A 16246-nucleotide genomic window follows, 5' to 3' on the forward strand; every position below is an offset into this window, starting at 1 on the left:
AAAACAAGATATGCTAGCGAGCAATAGAAGGGGAAGTAAAGAAAAGACGAGAACTCTAAAAAAAAAGTTGCAGTATAGCAGAGAAAAAGAAGAGAGAAAGCAAACTCGAACTCCATGCACTACGTTAGTTCTATGGATTGTTTGGTTAGGTCTACTTTAAGCACCTGAATGCACGCCAAAAGGGGTGCGTTGCTTGACCTCCTACCTGTTTGAAGAGAAGCCTCAGTTCTACTCAGTGAGCCAGTAGCCTGATGGACCAGCTTACTGCACACACAGGCCCATAAATTCTTCATTTTTACTTGGAGAATGAAATCTCTCCCAACTGAGCACAGTTAGGCATTTTCAAGCCAAGCAGATGGCGCAATAATCCAAAGCACAATTTGACTTCTGGGTGATAAAACTGCCCCACAACCTCGCTATGTGCCATGTCGTTGTTATAGATGTTGCGAGCATACTTGTAAACATTTGCATTTGGACATAGAAAATAGGACAATATCAAAACAAGACTATCGGCATAAATGTGCATTAACAGAGAGAATTCTCAACTGGCAGCACAAAATTAATTTGTGGCAGTCAAAATCTATTAGTGGCTGGCCGCAAGTAAGTAAATGAATTAATAAATGTATGAGAAACACCAGCAAGTAGGGCTGGGCGATATGGCCTTTTTTTAATATATTAATATTTTTAGGCCATATCTCAATATACGGTATATACCATATTTCCTTGAATGGCCGCCGGCCATGCAATATGCGCCTGCCTTGAATTACGTCTGGGTATAACTCACTCCCCATATTAATAAGCGCATGCTTACTTTTACCGCCGGGTCAAATTTGTGATGTCACGAGCGACCCTTCCCCTGCCATCATTTCACAATGGCAAAGGAGGTTTTTTTCGCTTTTACTGTGTGTAAACCAGGGGTCCTGTTCCACGGCCATACAGATCACACTAATGGTTGCAATACAAAAAAACTTCAAAACTCCCACCAACACGCGCCACACTCCGCGAACCCACATTAAACGATGACAAACACACTTCTGGAGAACGTACGCCCTGCAACACACCACAAACGCAACACAACACCCACCCACAAAGCAATGCATCCACGACTCCCGGCTACACCATCCATACACCCGCTGGCACCAAACACCACCCCCCTTTCCCCTCCGTGCGTTGGTTGAGGTGGGCGGGGTTGGGGGCGCGTGTATAATAGCCAAGTGTCACGGATACACGGCACTATGGGTAATCCCTATGACGCGCCTATAATGTGCCACAGAGCCAATGCTCTCCAGAAATGTGTTTGGTGAGGGTTCACAGAGTGTGGCGCATATTAGTAAGAATGTTAAAGTTGTTTATATCACAACCGCCAATGTAAAAGGTATGGCTATTGAGAAAGTATGCATTGCAATCTCATGTGAGAAGCAGCGAAATGCATGCATCCGGCAGGCACGCAGACAGCATGGTGTAAAAATGAGCACGATAATATGCTGTAGAGCAGAGGTCCCCAACCACCGGGCCGCGGACGCAGAATAATCTTTTGTTATATTTTTTGTAATCACACTCAATTTTTTACTGCATACCATTGGTGAGCGCAGGGGTGAGAAGAGGTTTTAAAAGTATTAGCGCCTGCTTACTTTGAATAAGCGCAGGAATGAGAAGAGGTTTTAAATTAATTGGCGCCCCGGCGGCTATTCAAAGAAATACGTTATTATGATATTTTGCCTTGGCCTTGAATGAACACTTGATGCATATAATCACAGCAGTATAAGGATTCTATGTGTGTACATTAAAACATTCTTCTTCATACTGCATTCATATATGCTACTTTTAAACTTTCACGCAGAGAGGGAAATCACAACTAAGTCAATTGACCAAAATTTTCTATTAATTAAAGTTATTAAGCAATGGCACAAACATTCAAGTCTTTTCCAAAACATAAAGTGCAAGATTATCGGAAACATTTTGAGTCTCAAATAAAAATGAGCTGCATAATAGGAAATCAAATAGTATTTGTCCTTTACTATGTGGTTACTACGGTTATGAAATTCTCTTCATTCTCTAGCGAGATACTTTTCAAATGATGCTACATATTAGCAGGAATGCTACTTTTTATAGCAACGCTTTTGCCCCACACTTGACAAATTACGGTTGTCTGTTCGAGATATTCCCACTTGAAGCCGAACCACCGCCAGACGATGGACCCCCTGCTGTTTTTATTGGGAATTAAGTCTTCCTTCATTTGTTACCAGATTTGCGCCTTCTTTCTCTCGTATTAGCACTCGTACGGCTACGTTCGCAGCTAACGTAGCCCAGTCTGCTACCTCTCTGCTGGGCGAGGGCGTATACTTATGTGACGTATGACGTGACAGTATGTGACCTGTGTATGTTTGTGCGCCTGCTTGTCTGTGAGAAGGAGAGACAGGAAAGAGTGAGAAGAACCCGCAGCTAAAAGCAACTGCGTGAGAACGTATACTCGAATATTAAGATAGTCATTTTCTATATCGCACTGAGACAAACCCGCGATATATCGAATATATCGCCCAGCCCTACCAGCAAGTACAGACATTCACACACACAGCCTTTCTGTTTGCTATTCCTAGATTATAACAATGCATGCAACGCCAAACACATAGTACTACAGTTCATATTTCTATTGTTCAACATTCTGTTACTCTTCCTACCAATGTCTTATCATCAAGCTACCACACCGCAAAATTCGACCCCACCCACACCCAAAGCTATGTAGCAAACAAGCAAACACTTGACACACAGCAATCACGTGCAGAGTTGGACTCACTGTAATTCTCTGTAATTGGAATTGAAGTACAGCACATGTCCAACACACATCCATGCAACAAAACACGCACACGCGCACACAGCACCTGCTGACTAAAGTCAGACAAGAAAAGACTGAAGAAAGGATGTGAGCATATGTATTTGTTTATATCCCTAGTGTAGTGTTCTATGATGCATGTAAGAGTAAATATACTTATTTTTCGCTACAACAATATATCAATATGACAAATTCGCCCAAATGCAGCTGAGATAAGCTCCAGCACCCCCACGTCCCTGAAAAAGGGACAAGCGGTAGGAAATGGATGGAAGTTTGTATAAGCATTACATGGAAGCATGACAAATAATACTAAAATTAAGCAATATGGTCTAAAACAGTGGTTCTCAAATGGGGGTACGTGTACCCCTGGGGGTACTTGAAGGTATGCAAAGGGATACGTGAGATTTTTTTATTAATATTCTAAAAATAGCAACAATTAAAAAATCCTGTATAAATATATTCATTGAATAATACTTCAACAAAATATGAATGTAAGTTCATAAACTGTGAAAAGAAATGTAACAATGCAATATTCAGTGTTGACAGCTAGATTTTTTGTGGACATGTTCCATAAATGATGATGTTAAACATTTCTTTTTTTGTGAAGAAATGTTTAGAATTAAGTTCACAAATCCAGATGGATCTCTATTACAATCCCCAAAGAGGGCACTTTAAGTTGATGATTACTTCTATGTGTAGAAATCTTTATTCATAATTGAATCACTTGTTTGTTTTTCAACAAGTTATTAGCTTTTTTAATATCTTTTTTTTTTTCAAATACTTCAAGAAAAACCACCACAAATGAGCAAGATTTTGCACTGTTTTACAATTTCATAAATCAGAAACTGATGACATAGTGCTGTATTTTACTTATTTATCTCTTTTTTTCCAACCAAAAATTCTTTGCTCTGAATTAAAAAAATGTTCACAGGGGGTACATCACTGAAAAAAGGTTGAGAACCACTGGTCTAAAATCTCTGTTGTGATTTATACGTTGCAGCCTCTGGCAATAATGATATATGCCACAATATATTATTTGCTATATAAATGATAATAAAACCATTTCAAAGTAGGTTACAAAGGCTCCTATTGTGGATGATCACGCATGCGATAACATATTGTGTAATTTCTGATTGTATTATTTGCCAATTTAATGTTCATAGCTGGTTACTCTGGTTATTCTTATGTTGTCCGGGAACTTTACATTAGTTTTGGAAAATACCAATATTGATATTTACACTTGAATTACCTTATTTCTTGAGTTTATAAACAATAACAAAAGTGGAGAAAAAAACATTCTGGGATACTAAAAATTATCAATCTAATCACTGTAGTATCAACCATATACTGATACTATACTTGGTATTGTTACTGTGGATATTTGTATCGATGCGCGCGCCCCTCTTTACAGGCAAGAGCTGTAGCTTTGCAGTAAGCATTCTTTATTGTATCCTACCTAAGGTGTGAAGTGTAGCATGTTGGGCTATTCTTCGTCCTCCGGTGCTAATGCTACTTATAAGACAGTTTATTTGCCGACATGTAGGTGGGGATTACTGACTTATAAGTGACTTCACATTGTGTTGAGAACGCAGCTACGCACTGTGGAAGAACGTCAGCCGCTGACACATTATTTGGGTGTATATCTTGACTAAAATGACAAGCTTTCGTCCACGCTGATTTTTTTCTTCCAGTCAATAAGATTCTAAAAGAAAACTAAATTAGTGTATTGTTAGTTGCTATGGTACAATCCAAGTTAGCACTGCCATGCTTTTTTTTTTAACCATACTTTAAAAGTACCAGTAAAGTATTAAAAAAAGTTGACTTAATATGCTTAAATGTGTTTCAATGTATTCATTAAACCATATCCAATTGTATTTACAATCAGCAAAGTAAACAAAATGCCACAAATTTAGTCAACCATCGTGAATAGTCCGCTTCGAATACCTTTGGCTATTTCCAGAGATTGGCGTCACTGGAGTAACGCTTCTACCCTCTGACCGTAGTAACATTTCAGTCATACTGGAAAAACGCAATAACAATTAGACAGAGATGTGATGTGTATCCTTACAATCCATATATAATACATACACACATGTTTTTATTCACCTTTTTTTTTTTTTTTTTTTTTTTTTTTTTAAATAAGTCGTAAATAAATAAATACATAAAAAGTCCGCTAACAATGTAGTCAATGGGGGCTCTCTATTTTGCCCACAATACCCTCTCAATAACCCTCCAAAGCCCGTCAATAATACTCTTTATACATATCGTGACCTGATTATTACCCAAATATTAGCAATGTTGTTATTAAAAGCGCTAACGCAGACAAACTATTTTTAACGGAGCAATTATACAGATAGCTCAGTAGCCATGTGCTGCTTTTTACTGTGAGCAGGCAGCGATGTCCTGCTGCTCCTGCTTTATCGCGTCTCGGCTTGTCTAAATTATTCTACAAACCCTGTTTCCATATGAGTTGGGAAATTGTGTTAGATGTAAATATAAATGGAATACAATGATTTGCAAATCATTTTCAACCCATATTCAATTGAATGCACTACCAAGACAAGATATTTGATGTTCAAACTCATAAACTTTATTTTTTTTTGCAAATAATAATTAACTTAGAATTACATGGCTGCAACATGTGCCAAAATAGTTGGGAAAGGGCATTGTCACCACTGTGTTACATCACCTTTTCTTTTAACAACACTCAATAAACGTTAGGGAACTGAAGAAACTAATTGTTGAAGCTTTAAAAGTGGAATTCTTTCCCATTCTTGTTTTATGTAGAACTTCAGTCGTTCAACAGTCCGGGGTCTCCGCTGTCGTATTTTACGTTTCATAATGCGCCACACATTTTCGATGGGAGACATGTCTGGACTGCAGGCGGGCCAGGAAAGTACCCGCACTCTTTTGTTACGAAGCCACGCTGTTGTAACACTTGTCTTGCTGAAATAAGCAGGGGCGTCCATGATAACGTTGCTTGGATGACAACATATGTTGCTACAAAACCTGTATGGACCTTTCAGCATTAATGGTGCCTTCACAGATGTGTAAGTTACCCATGCCTTGGGCACTAATGCACCCCCATGCCATCACAGATGCTGGCTTTTGAACTTTGTGCCTATAACAATCCGAATGGTTATTTTCCTCTTTGTTCTGGAGGACACCACGTCCTCTGTTTCCAAATATAATTTGAAATGTGGACTCGTCAGACCACAGAACACCTTTCCATTTTGCATCAGTCAGTCTTAGGTGAGCTTGGGCGTTTCAGGATATTGTTGATAAATGGGTTTGGCTTTGCATAGTAGAGTTTTAACTTGCACTGACAGATGTAGCAACCATCTGTAGTTACTGACAGTGATTTTATGAAGTGTTCCTGAGCCCATGTGGTGATATCCTTTTCACACTGATGTCGGTTTTTGATGCAGTACCGCTTGAGGGATCAAAAGTCCGTAATATCATCGCTTATGTGCAGTGATTTCTCCAGATTCTCTGAACTTTTTGGTGATTTTACGGGCCGTAGATGGTAAAATCCCTAAATTCCTTGCAATAGCTCGTTGAGAAATGTTGTTCTCAAACTGTAAGCCAATTTGCCTACAAAGTGGTGACTCTCACCCCATCCTTGTTTGTGAATTACTTAGCATTTCACGGAAGATGCTTTCATACCCAATCATGGCACCCACCTGTTCCCAATTGGCCTGCACACTTGTGGGATGCTCCATATAAGTGTTTGATGAGCATTCCTCAACTTTATCAGTATTTATTGCCACATTTCCCAACTTCTTTGTCACGTGCTGCTGGCATCAATTTCTAAAGTTAATGATTATTTGCAAAAAAATGTTTATCAGTTTGAACATCAAATATGTTGTCTTTGTAGCATATTCAACTGAATATGGGTTGAAAATGATTTGCAAATCATTGTATTCCGTTTATATTTACATGTAACACAATTTTCCAACTCATATGGAAACGGAGTTTGTAGATTATAAATCATGCCTCTCATCTGGATATTAGGAGGATTTCAAACCAAATGTCCTGCAAACTTCAAAAGCTAAAATGCTTGCCCTCTTTCTTCTTAATCATCGATGTGTAATAATTCGGTTCAAAAAATGTTGCCTTCGATTGCACAAAATCCTTGAAATTGCTACAAATGCATCACAACAGAGACGTACTAGAATTGAAGCTACAGAATTTGGGACCTCATTTCTGCATGTGGGTCAGATTGTGTTCAAATTCGGTATTGCATTTTTTTAATGTGAACAACTAGATAAAAATGTATAGTGAATTTGACAAAAAAAATGCAAATTGGATATCCTACTCTTCAGTCTGAACGCAGCTTTAGTTGCTTAAAAGACACAGACATGCTTACTCATGTAGCGGAAAGTCTCCTCTGCCAGCATTGGGGAGATGGCGTTGTGCTGAGTGCAGCCTTCCTCTGGGGAGCAACTTGGGGAAACCACCCAGTCCTGGCTGTCAGACAGGTAGAAGGATCCAGATTCCACTGAACCTGAACCGAGCGAGCCAGAGCAATGCCGGCTGCTGCTGCAAAGGCCCTCATCTAAGTGTAAAAAGAACAGAAGCACTTTTCAGTCTTATTCTGTCAACATCAGACATAAAGACAATGCGTAAAAATGCTAACACACCAACCTGTCTCAGTGCTGGACTCCTTCTTTTCCACAGCTCGCAGTTTGACTTCAAACATATTGGGGGAAGGGGCTCACATCATTTCCTGCCCCCTGCACTGATGGATGGTTGCATCACACCATTATCTGCCACAGCAGAGAGTGATGTTAAATGTCTAAAACAGGAAAGAAGACACTTCCTCCGATTCCAAAACTGATAATCAATTAGTATTTTTGTTCAAACTACTAAAGGCCTACTGAAACCCACTACTACCAACCACGCAGTCTGATAGTTTATATATCAATGATGAAATATTAACATTGCAACACATGCCAATACGGCCGGTTTAGTTAACTAAATTACAATTTTAAATTTCCCGCGGAGTTTCTTGTTGAAAATGTCGCGGAATGATGACGCGTATGATGACGCGTGTGCGTGAAGTCTCGGGTTGGAGGGGACATATTAGCCCAGCACCACTTATGGCTAAAAGTCATCTCTTTTCATTGCATAATTACACAGTAATTTGGACATCTGTGTTGCTGAATCTATTGCAATTTGTTCAATTAATAATGGAGACTATAAAGAACAATGCTGTTGGTGGAAAGCGGTGGATTGCAGCTGCCTTTAGCAACTGAGACACAGCCTGTGTTTCATTGTTTGTTGTAAAGCTTTAACACAGAGCGGTCAAGCGAACATGTTTTCTACATCAACCAGCAAGTTTTGGATGGGAAAATTGTGATATTAAGTCGGCTCTTACCGGAGACTTCAGTGGATTAAGGGACTTCCTCCTGCAGCTCAAAAAGGCAGCTGTGATCTTGGCTCCTCCATTGGCTTCTCTGAGAGACACAGGCGTTCACCGCAGCCATTCGACTTTCAGGTATGTCTTTACAATCTCACTAAAACACTATTAAAACAATAGGCAGATAAGGGATCTTCCAGAATTATCCTAGTAAATGTGTCTAAATACATCTGAAACGGTCCCACTGCCGCCGCCTGGAACCGTCGCTTTTTCTTTTTTTCTGTGCCTTAGTCTAACTTTCCTTATACACAAATCTTTCATTGTCGCTCAAATTAATGGGGAAATTGTCGCTTTCTCGGTCCGAATAACTCTTGCTGCTGGAGGCTTACATTATAAACAATGTGAGGAGCCCTCACACCGGTGACGTCACGCGCACATCGTCTGCTACTTCCGGTAAAGGCAAGGCTTTTTTATTAGCGACCAAAAGTTGCGAACTTTATCGTGGATGTTCTCTACTAAATCCTTTCAGCAAAAATATGGCAATATCGCAAAATGATCAAATATGACACATAGAATGGACCTGCTACCCCCGTTTAAATAAGAACATCTCATTTCAGTAGGCCTTTAAACTGTTCAAAAAACATATGTGATAAATCATTATTCCATGGGGGACTCCAGACCTGCCTACTTTGTCATTAAAAAGGTCTGTATTGTGGGTATTCAGTACAGTGGGACATTATTACTATTCCAGTCTGTGTGCAGGCTCAAGGGGTGAATCATATCCTTCCCATATCATGTTAGTTTTCCATTTCCCAAAAATCCTAGAAGCTATTAATATCAGCCAGGGTGTGCTCTCTTTAATGGCATCCTCATTGATGAGGAGAGGAAGCAACTCTAATGCAAGGTCATGCCTACAAGAAAATTGCACACTCATTGTTTCACTGAGCTGGCCTGCAACCCTATGCCATGCACACAAATATGTGTGACCATGCAAGATTGTGCAGAGTGAAATGACAGAGAGACCAAGTCCTCAGGCAACACTTACTATGATCTTCCATGAGAGCCTGAAAGTCTTGAGGAGATTAATCTGATGCGCACAAATACTTAAGCCACAAACTGGTGTGACCCATCAAGAAAATCAAATAATTTTAGTGACCCATACTGTAAACGTTTGCATGCTATAGGTTTCTAAAAAAACAATTCAATATTACCAAAAATGTGTCGATAGAGTGCATTTGGAAAGTATTCACAGCGCTTCACTTTGTCCACATTATGTTATGTTACATCCTTATTCCAAAAATTTATTTAATTAATTTTTGTCCTAAAAATTCTATAAACAGTACTTCATAATGACAATGTTAAACAGTTTTTTTTTTTAATTTTGCAGATTTATACAAAAAAAAGAAGTAATTCAAGTATTTTTAAATGTAGGTTTTAATTGTGTAATATATATAAATGTATATGTTATTACACATAAATGATAAAAGCATTCATTGAGGTAGAACTGTCATGTTATATTACCATATTTTTCGGAGTATAAGTCACTCCGGAGTATAAGTCGCACCGGCCGAAAATGCATAATAAAGAAGGAAAAAAAACAAGTGGAGTATAAGTCACATTTTTGGGGGAAATTTATTTGATAAAACCCAACACCAAAAATAGACATTTGAAAGGCAATTTAAAATAAATAAAGAATAGTGAACAACAGGCTGAATAAGTGTACGTTATATGACGCATGACTAAGCAACTGAGAACGTGCCTGGTATGTTGACGTAACATATTATGGTAAGACTCATTCAAATAACTATAACATATAGAACATGCTATACGTTTACCAAAACAATCCGTCACTCCTAATCGCAAAATCCCATGAAATCTTATACGTCTAGTCTCTTAGGTGAATGAGCTAAATAATATTATTTGATATTTTACGGTAATGTGTTAATAATTTCACACATAAGTCGCTCCTGAGTATAAGTCGCACCCCTGGCCAAACTATGAAAAAAACTGCGACTTATAGTCCCAAAAGTACGGTACTTAACATCCACGACAATCAGCATGATTTTGCAACAGTCCACTTTTTTTTATTAATGTGGTGGTGGGATACCCATGATTTCAGCCTTTCAAAGCTTCCTCTGTATCTTTCAAATCCTAGTTACGGCCCTGTTTATATACACAAAAAACATTTGTTTAGGCCTTTTTGCAAATCCAAATGATCATGTCATATATATGATGTCTTATTGACTACACCTCTGGCTACGCTCCCACCTCCACGAATATAGTGGCAATTTAGGGGAAACCATGTTTATGTATAGCCATCCATCCATTTTCTAACGCTTGTCCCTTTTTGGGGTCACGGGGGGTGCTGGAGCCTACCTTAGCTGCATTCGGGCGGAAGGCGGGGTACAAGACGCCACATAAAAAAATGCGGAAAAAGCGAAGCGCTGTAAATACTTTCCGGATGCACTGAAAATTCATAATTTAAGTAATACATTATAAATATTCAAGCAACATCAAGCTTTTTCCTTGATGTTGACCTAAAAATGTAATCCCTCCCATTACACCTGTGTGTACATGTACAGTGTTTTACTGAAAAAGCAGCCATATATACTGCAAGAAAAATATATATAAATAACTTGGAAATAATGGATATAATATTATTTAGTGGAGCAGAAGAAAAAGCTTGGTGGTTTTATTTCAGTCATGTACAGACAAATACACAGCACTGTGTACATACATACACCACATAAAGAAAAGAAAAAACAAAAAACGGATTTATTTGAATGAAATGGTAGGGTGAACTTGAAGTAAGCTGAAGCATCATCTTGTATTTTGCCCAAGTTTTTACAACCTTTTTTTCTCATATATGTTTTAATATATCCATCCATCTATTTTCTACCGCTTATACCAACCAGGAGGGTGCTGGAGTCCATGTAGTTACATTGAATAAACATTTTATGTGCATACATATATTAATAATTCCGTTTTGTACCTAATAATATTGTTTTTATGTAGCTTTGTATATTTACGAAATGTGTTACATATTTTAATTTGCCTTTGCTTTTGACAACTTACAATTACCTCTAAATTCATATCTAGGAAGAAGATGCCTCACATATTTGCCAGAGCAAAGTACACTTGTGTTATGGTGGCATTTCTGAACACATTACAGATATCATTCATGTATAAAATCAAATATTTGGACGTGGAACTGACTTCAATTACTGCAACTGTAGTTGTTATCGATGAAATCAGAACTTGCATTGATGATAACTTAATCTTTGCGTTTCAATGAATGAGAGAAATTGGTCTGTACTTCAAACAAGAATGCTAATTTTCATTTTTAGTAGATGCTCTTGGAATTAATGTTGCTGTATTTATTTTATAGGAAATACACCAGTTTGAATGAATAGTTCAGTGGTTGCATATAGCAGTGGTTCTCAACCTTTTTTCAGTGATGTACCCCCTGTGAACATTTTTTTAATTCAAGTACCCCCTAATCAGAGCAAAGCATTTTTGGTTTTCCATTCGGGCTCCAGTACTCTGGAATGCCCTTCCGGTAACAGTTCGAGATGCTACCTCAGTAGAAGCATATAAGTCTCACCTTAAAACTCATTTGTATACTTTAGCCTTTAAATAGACCCCCTTTTTAAACCAGTTGATCTGCCGTTTCTTTTTTTTTTCTACTCTGTCCCACTCTCCCTTGTAGAGGGGGTCCGGTCCGGTGGCCATGGATGAAGTACTGGCTGTCCAGAGTCGGGACCCAGGATGGACCGCTCATCCAGAGTCGGGACCCAGAATGGACCGCTCGCCTGTGTATCGGCTGGGGACATCTCTGTGCTGCTGAGCCGCCCCCCGCTTGGGATGGTTTCCTTTTGGCTCCACTATGGACGGGACTCTCGCTACTGTGTTGGATCCACTTTGGACTGGACTCTCACGGTTGTGTTGGATCCACTATGGATTGAACTTTCACAGTATCATGTTAGACCCGCTCGACATCCATTGCTTTCGGTTCCCTAAGGGGCGTGGGGGGTTCCCCTCATATGCGGTCTTCTCCAAAGTTTCTCATAGTCATCATTGTCACCAACGTCCCACTGGGGTGAGTTTTCCTTTCCATTATGTGGGCTCTACCGAGGATGTCGCTGTGGTTTGTGTAGCCCTTTGAGACACTGGTGGTTTAGGTCTATATAAATAAACATTGATTGATTAGGGGGTGCTTGAAATAAAAAAAATGTTGACAGGGGTTACATCACTGAAAAAAGGTTGAGAACCACTGGTCTAGACTACATCTATTACTAATTCCAAAGCCAGTACAGTCAGTATATTTCTTAACTTTAAAATTGATTACGACATTAATACGTTCCCTCTCTGCATCTGCTGCAAGTGGTGAGATCAGTAAGCTCCAGATTGTCCAGAATAGGGCAGCAAGGCTGGTTCTGGGTTGTTCACTAAGAACCAATGTAAACCAAATGCATGCTTCTCTTTCCTGGCTAACAGTGCAGAACAGGTTGTCAGCTAATACTCTCATATTCTTCAAATCAGTAACCGGTAGTAAAACTCCTGCTTTTCTCATGGCCCAAATAGTTCACAGTAGCACTATGCATACTGTATTTCCTTGAATTGCCGCAGGGCATATAGTATGCGCTTGCCTTGAATTACTGTCGGGTCAAACTCGCTTCGCAAAATGATTAGCGCATGCTTACTATTACCGTCTGGTCAAACTCATGACATTACGAGTGACACTTCCCCTGTCATTATTTTACAATTGAAGGAGGCTGATTTCAATACCGGTCATTTGAAATCGCATAAAGGGAAGAAGATTAATAGCTATTCAGTAGGATTTAAGGTCCAAGCTTACATCTCACTCAAATTTTTACTGCATGCCTTTGGTAAGTGCCGGAGAGAGAAGAGGTTTTGAATTAATTAGCGCCCCGGCGGCAATTCAAGGAAATACATTAATCTTAATACCAGGGCGTCCAGTGAGGGGCATTTTGTACTCCCTCGTCCTGGGAAGAATGCTTTGCCGAAATCTTTTATTTATAGATCTGTATCGCTCTGGAATAACCTGCCTCAAATTCTCACCGGCATTGAAAGTGAACAGGTTTTTAAAATGAAAGTAATATTTTATCTAATTTTTTAAATTAGTTTGCTTGTTGATGATTTATTATGTTTGATTTTATATTGTGTAGTTATATTTATATGGTAATTATTATTCCGTGACTGTAAATTGTTTGCCCGTTTCCTTAAGGATGCTTTTATTTTTTTATTTGTGTCTGTATTGTTTAGTTATAATTATATGCTTTTACTTGTAATTGTATTGAGGAAGACTTGTGGGTTGTTGTGGCAACCAGCTAATGGCGATCCTTATCCATCCATCCATCCATTTTCTACCGCTTATTCCCCTTTGTGGTCGCTGGCGCCTATCACAGCTACAATCGGGCGGAAGGCAGGGTACACTCTAGACCAGTGATTCTTAAATGGGGGTACGCGTACCCCTGGTGGTACTTGAAGGTATGCCAAGGGGTACGTGAGATTTTTTTAAAATATTCTAAAAATAGCAACAATTCAAAAATCATATATTTATTGAATAATACTTCAACAAAATATGAATGTAAGTTTATAAACTGTGGAGAAAAAAATACAACAATGCAATGTTCAGTGTTGACAGCTAGATTTTTTGTGGACATGTTCCATAAATATTGATGTTAATTGGTCCTAGTGTGTGAATGTGAGTGTGAATGTTGTCTGTCTATCTGTGTTGGCCCTGCGATGAGGTGGCGACTTGTCCAGGGTGTACCCCGCCTTCCGCCCGATTTTAGCTGAGATAGGCGCCAGCGCCCCCCGCCACCCCAAAAGGGAATAAGCGGTTCAAAATGGATGGATGTTTAGAATTAAGTTCATGAATCCAGATGGATCTCTAGTACAATCCCCAAAGAGGGCACTTTAAATTGATGATTACTTCTATGGATAAAAATCTTTATTTATAATTGAATCACTTAATTATTTTTCAACAAGTTTTTAGTTATTTGTATATCTTTTTTTCAATAAAAACACTACAAATGAGCAATATTTTTGCACTGTTATACAATTTAATAAATCAGAAATTAATGTCATAGTGCTGTATTTTACTTCTTTATGTCTTTTTTTCAACCAAAAATGCTTTGCTGTGATTAGGGGGTACTTGAATTAAAAAAAATGTTCACAGGGGGTACGTCACTGAAAAAAGGTTGAGAACCACTGCCCTAGAAAAGTCCTTATTAAAAAATAAAATAAAATCTCCTTCACTTTCTGAATGTCTACCACATTGCCCGCAATGAGAAACAAGACAGATTATTGGACTGAGCTGTGGATATTTCCGAGGTTAAAACATTGCTCGCCCTTCGTCAGCTACTGACATTGATTGCACAAAGCTAACCAATGACGGCCCTAATCATAATACGTCTACTTCTAGCAGAAAATACATGTTGGAAGGTTCGCACTTCTTTGTTGTTGACCATAAGTCAAATATTACATCAAATAGAGTTTATTTTTAATAACGAAGGAACCAGAGAAGGTTTAGCTCGAGTGGGCGAGGATGACAATCTCACTGCGGTTCGTGGAAATAAGCTCTTCTGCTTTTCGAGCTGCCATCTAATAACATTTAAATAGCGATTGGTCTTACCCGGTGTCAATATTATTCCACGACATGGGTGATCCCAGTAAAATGTGTTGAAAACGGTGACAAGGATCATCCAAAGCCACCAAACAACAAGAGAGGAAACGAGGGAGGACCCGGAGGAGGGAAGAGGGCATTTGACGTCATCAAACGGCGACGACTGTCTGTTGACGTTTTCACCCCGCGACAGCCATCTGTCTCAAATTAAAAAAAAGTCTTGCTCAATACACTACATACATACGTGGTTAAAAATGGAATACTTTTAAAACAATTATGTGTCGACAAAAACGGTTTTGCTTCAGAGTATTCTAACGTTTACACATTGAAGACCCAAGCCTGTGGGAAGCAGGTAACGACGTTTTTGCTGCAATGTTTTTAAATGCAAACCTATTTACCGTAATTCCTTGAATTGCCGCCCGGGCGCTAATTAATTCAAAACCTATTCTTACTCCTGCGCTTACCAAAGGCATGCGGTAAAAGTAGGCATGCACTAATTACTTCAAAACCTCTTCTCACTCCGGCACTTACCAAAGGCATGCAGTAAAAATGTGAGTGTGATGTAAGCTTGGACCTTAAATCCTACTGAATAGCTGTTAATTTTTATGCGATTTCAAATTACCGGTATTGAAATCAGCCTCCTCCATTTTGAAAATGATGACAGGGGAAGTGTCACTCGTGACTTCACGAGTTTCACCTGGCGGTAATACTGTTGTAGGGACAATACCAATGTGAGCAATTTGCAAAATGCGCAACCGCATTTTGCAAATTTGTTTAATGCACAATCTTTTTGCAAATTGCTTCCAATAATGTGTGGTGCACATTTTGCAAATCAATGGGCGCAATTTGTATAATGCACAATCTTTTTGGCAATTTTGGAAATTGCTTCCAGCTATATATTGATTGTGTTGGAAGTTCTGGCTACTAACCCTAACCCTTGATGCCATCCACGCAGTGTTGGGAGACTGTTTTGCTGTTGTTCTTCTGTTCGATGTAGCTTTCTGTGCAGAATTCCGCAAATTCTTCTTCAGCCGTCCGCAAACCATCCATTTGCACGGTCGCACCATTTTCAAACAAAATCTCGTATTGCGAAATGAAAATAGCTTGCGCACAATGGAAATGCATATAATTTGCAAAGTGCACGAGATTGGTGAAATGCTTACAACAATACTAAGCATGCGCTAATTATTTTGTGAAGCGAGTTTGACCCGGCAGTAATTCAAGACAGGCGCATACTATATGCCCTGCGGCAATTCAAGGAAATACGGTATGCATGTTTGTTTGTTTTCCAACAAACCGTACGTCGGGGCAGATGCGTAAGGATAGAACAGATAGCTATGTTGTCGCCTACCAATTTAGACCAGGGGTCTCAGACACGCAGCCGTTATTTTGCGGCCCCCAC

At 39.1% G+C, this 16246-nt stretch overlaps 2 protein-coding genes across 4 annotated transcripts in view; one reads left to right on the forward strand and one right to left on the reverse strand.

Moving 5' to 3' along the window:
- trak2 (trafficking protein, kinesin binding 2) overlaps nucleotides 1–14992 on the reverse strand; it is a 45534-nt gene extending 30542 nt beyond the window's left edge. Inside the window, exons 1-3 of the mRNA XM_061904716.1 lie at nucleotides 14854–14992; nucleotides 7478–7599; nucleotides 7200–7388 (exon numbers count right to left, since the gene is read on the reverse strand). Of these exons, the coding sequence (XP_061760700.1) occupies nucleotides 7200–7388; nucleotides 7478–7532 (244 nt within the window). The 5' untranslated portion in view covers nucleotides 7533–7599; nucleotides 14854–14992. The remainder of the gene's footprint in view (nucleotides 1–7199; nucleotides 7389–7477; nucleotides 7600–14853) is intronic.
- Nucleotides 14993–15040: 48 nt separating this feature from the next.
- stradb (STE20 related adaptor beta) overlaps nucleotides 15041–16246 on the forward strand; it is a 30884-nt gene continuing 29678 nt past the window's right edge. For all 3 annotated transcript variants that reach the window (XM_061904713.1, XM_061904715.1, XM_061904714.1), the window contains exon 1: nucleotides 15041–15196. The gene's annotated coding sequence lies outside the window, so the exon portion shown is untranslated. The remainder of the gene's footprint in view (nucleotides 15197–16246) is intronic.

Source organism: Nerophis ophidion, linkage group LG06 (genome assembly GCF_033978795.1).
Source record: "Nerophis ophidion isolate RoL-2023_Sa linkage group LG06, RoL_Noph_v1.0, whole genome shotgun sequence".
Taxonomy (NCBI): Eukaryota; Metazoa; Chordata; class Actinopteri; order Syngnathiformes; family Syngnathidae; genus Nerophis; species Nerophis ophidion.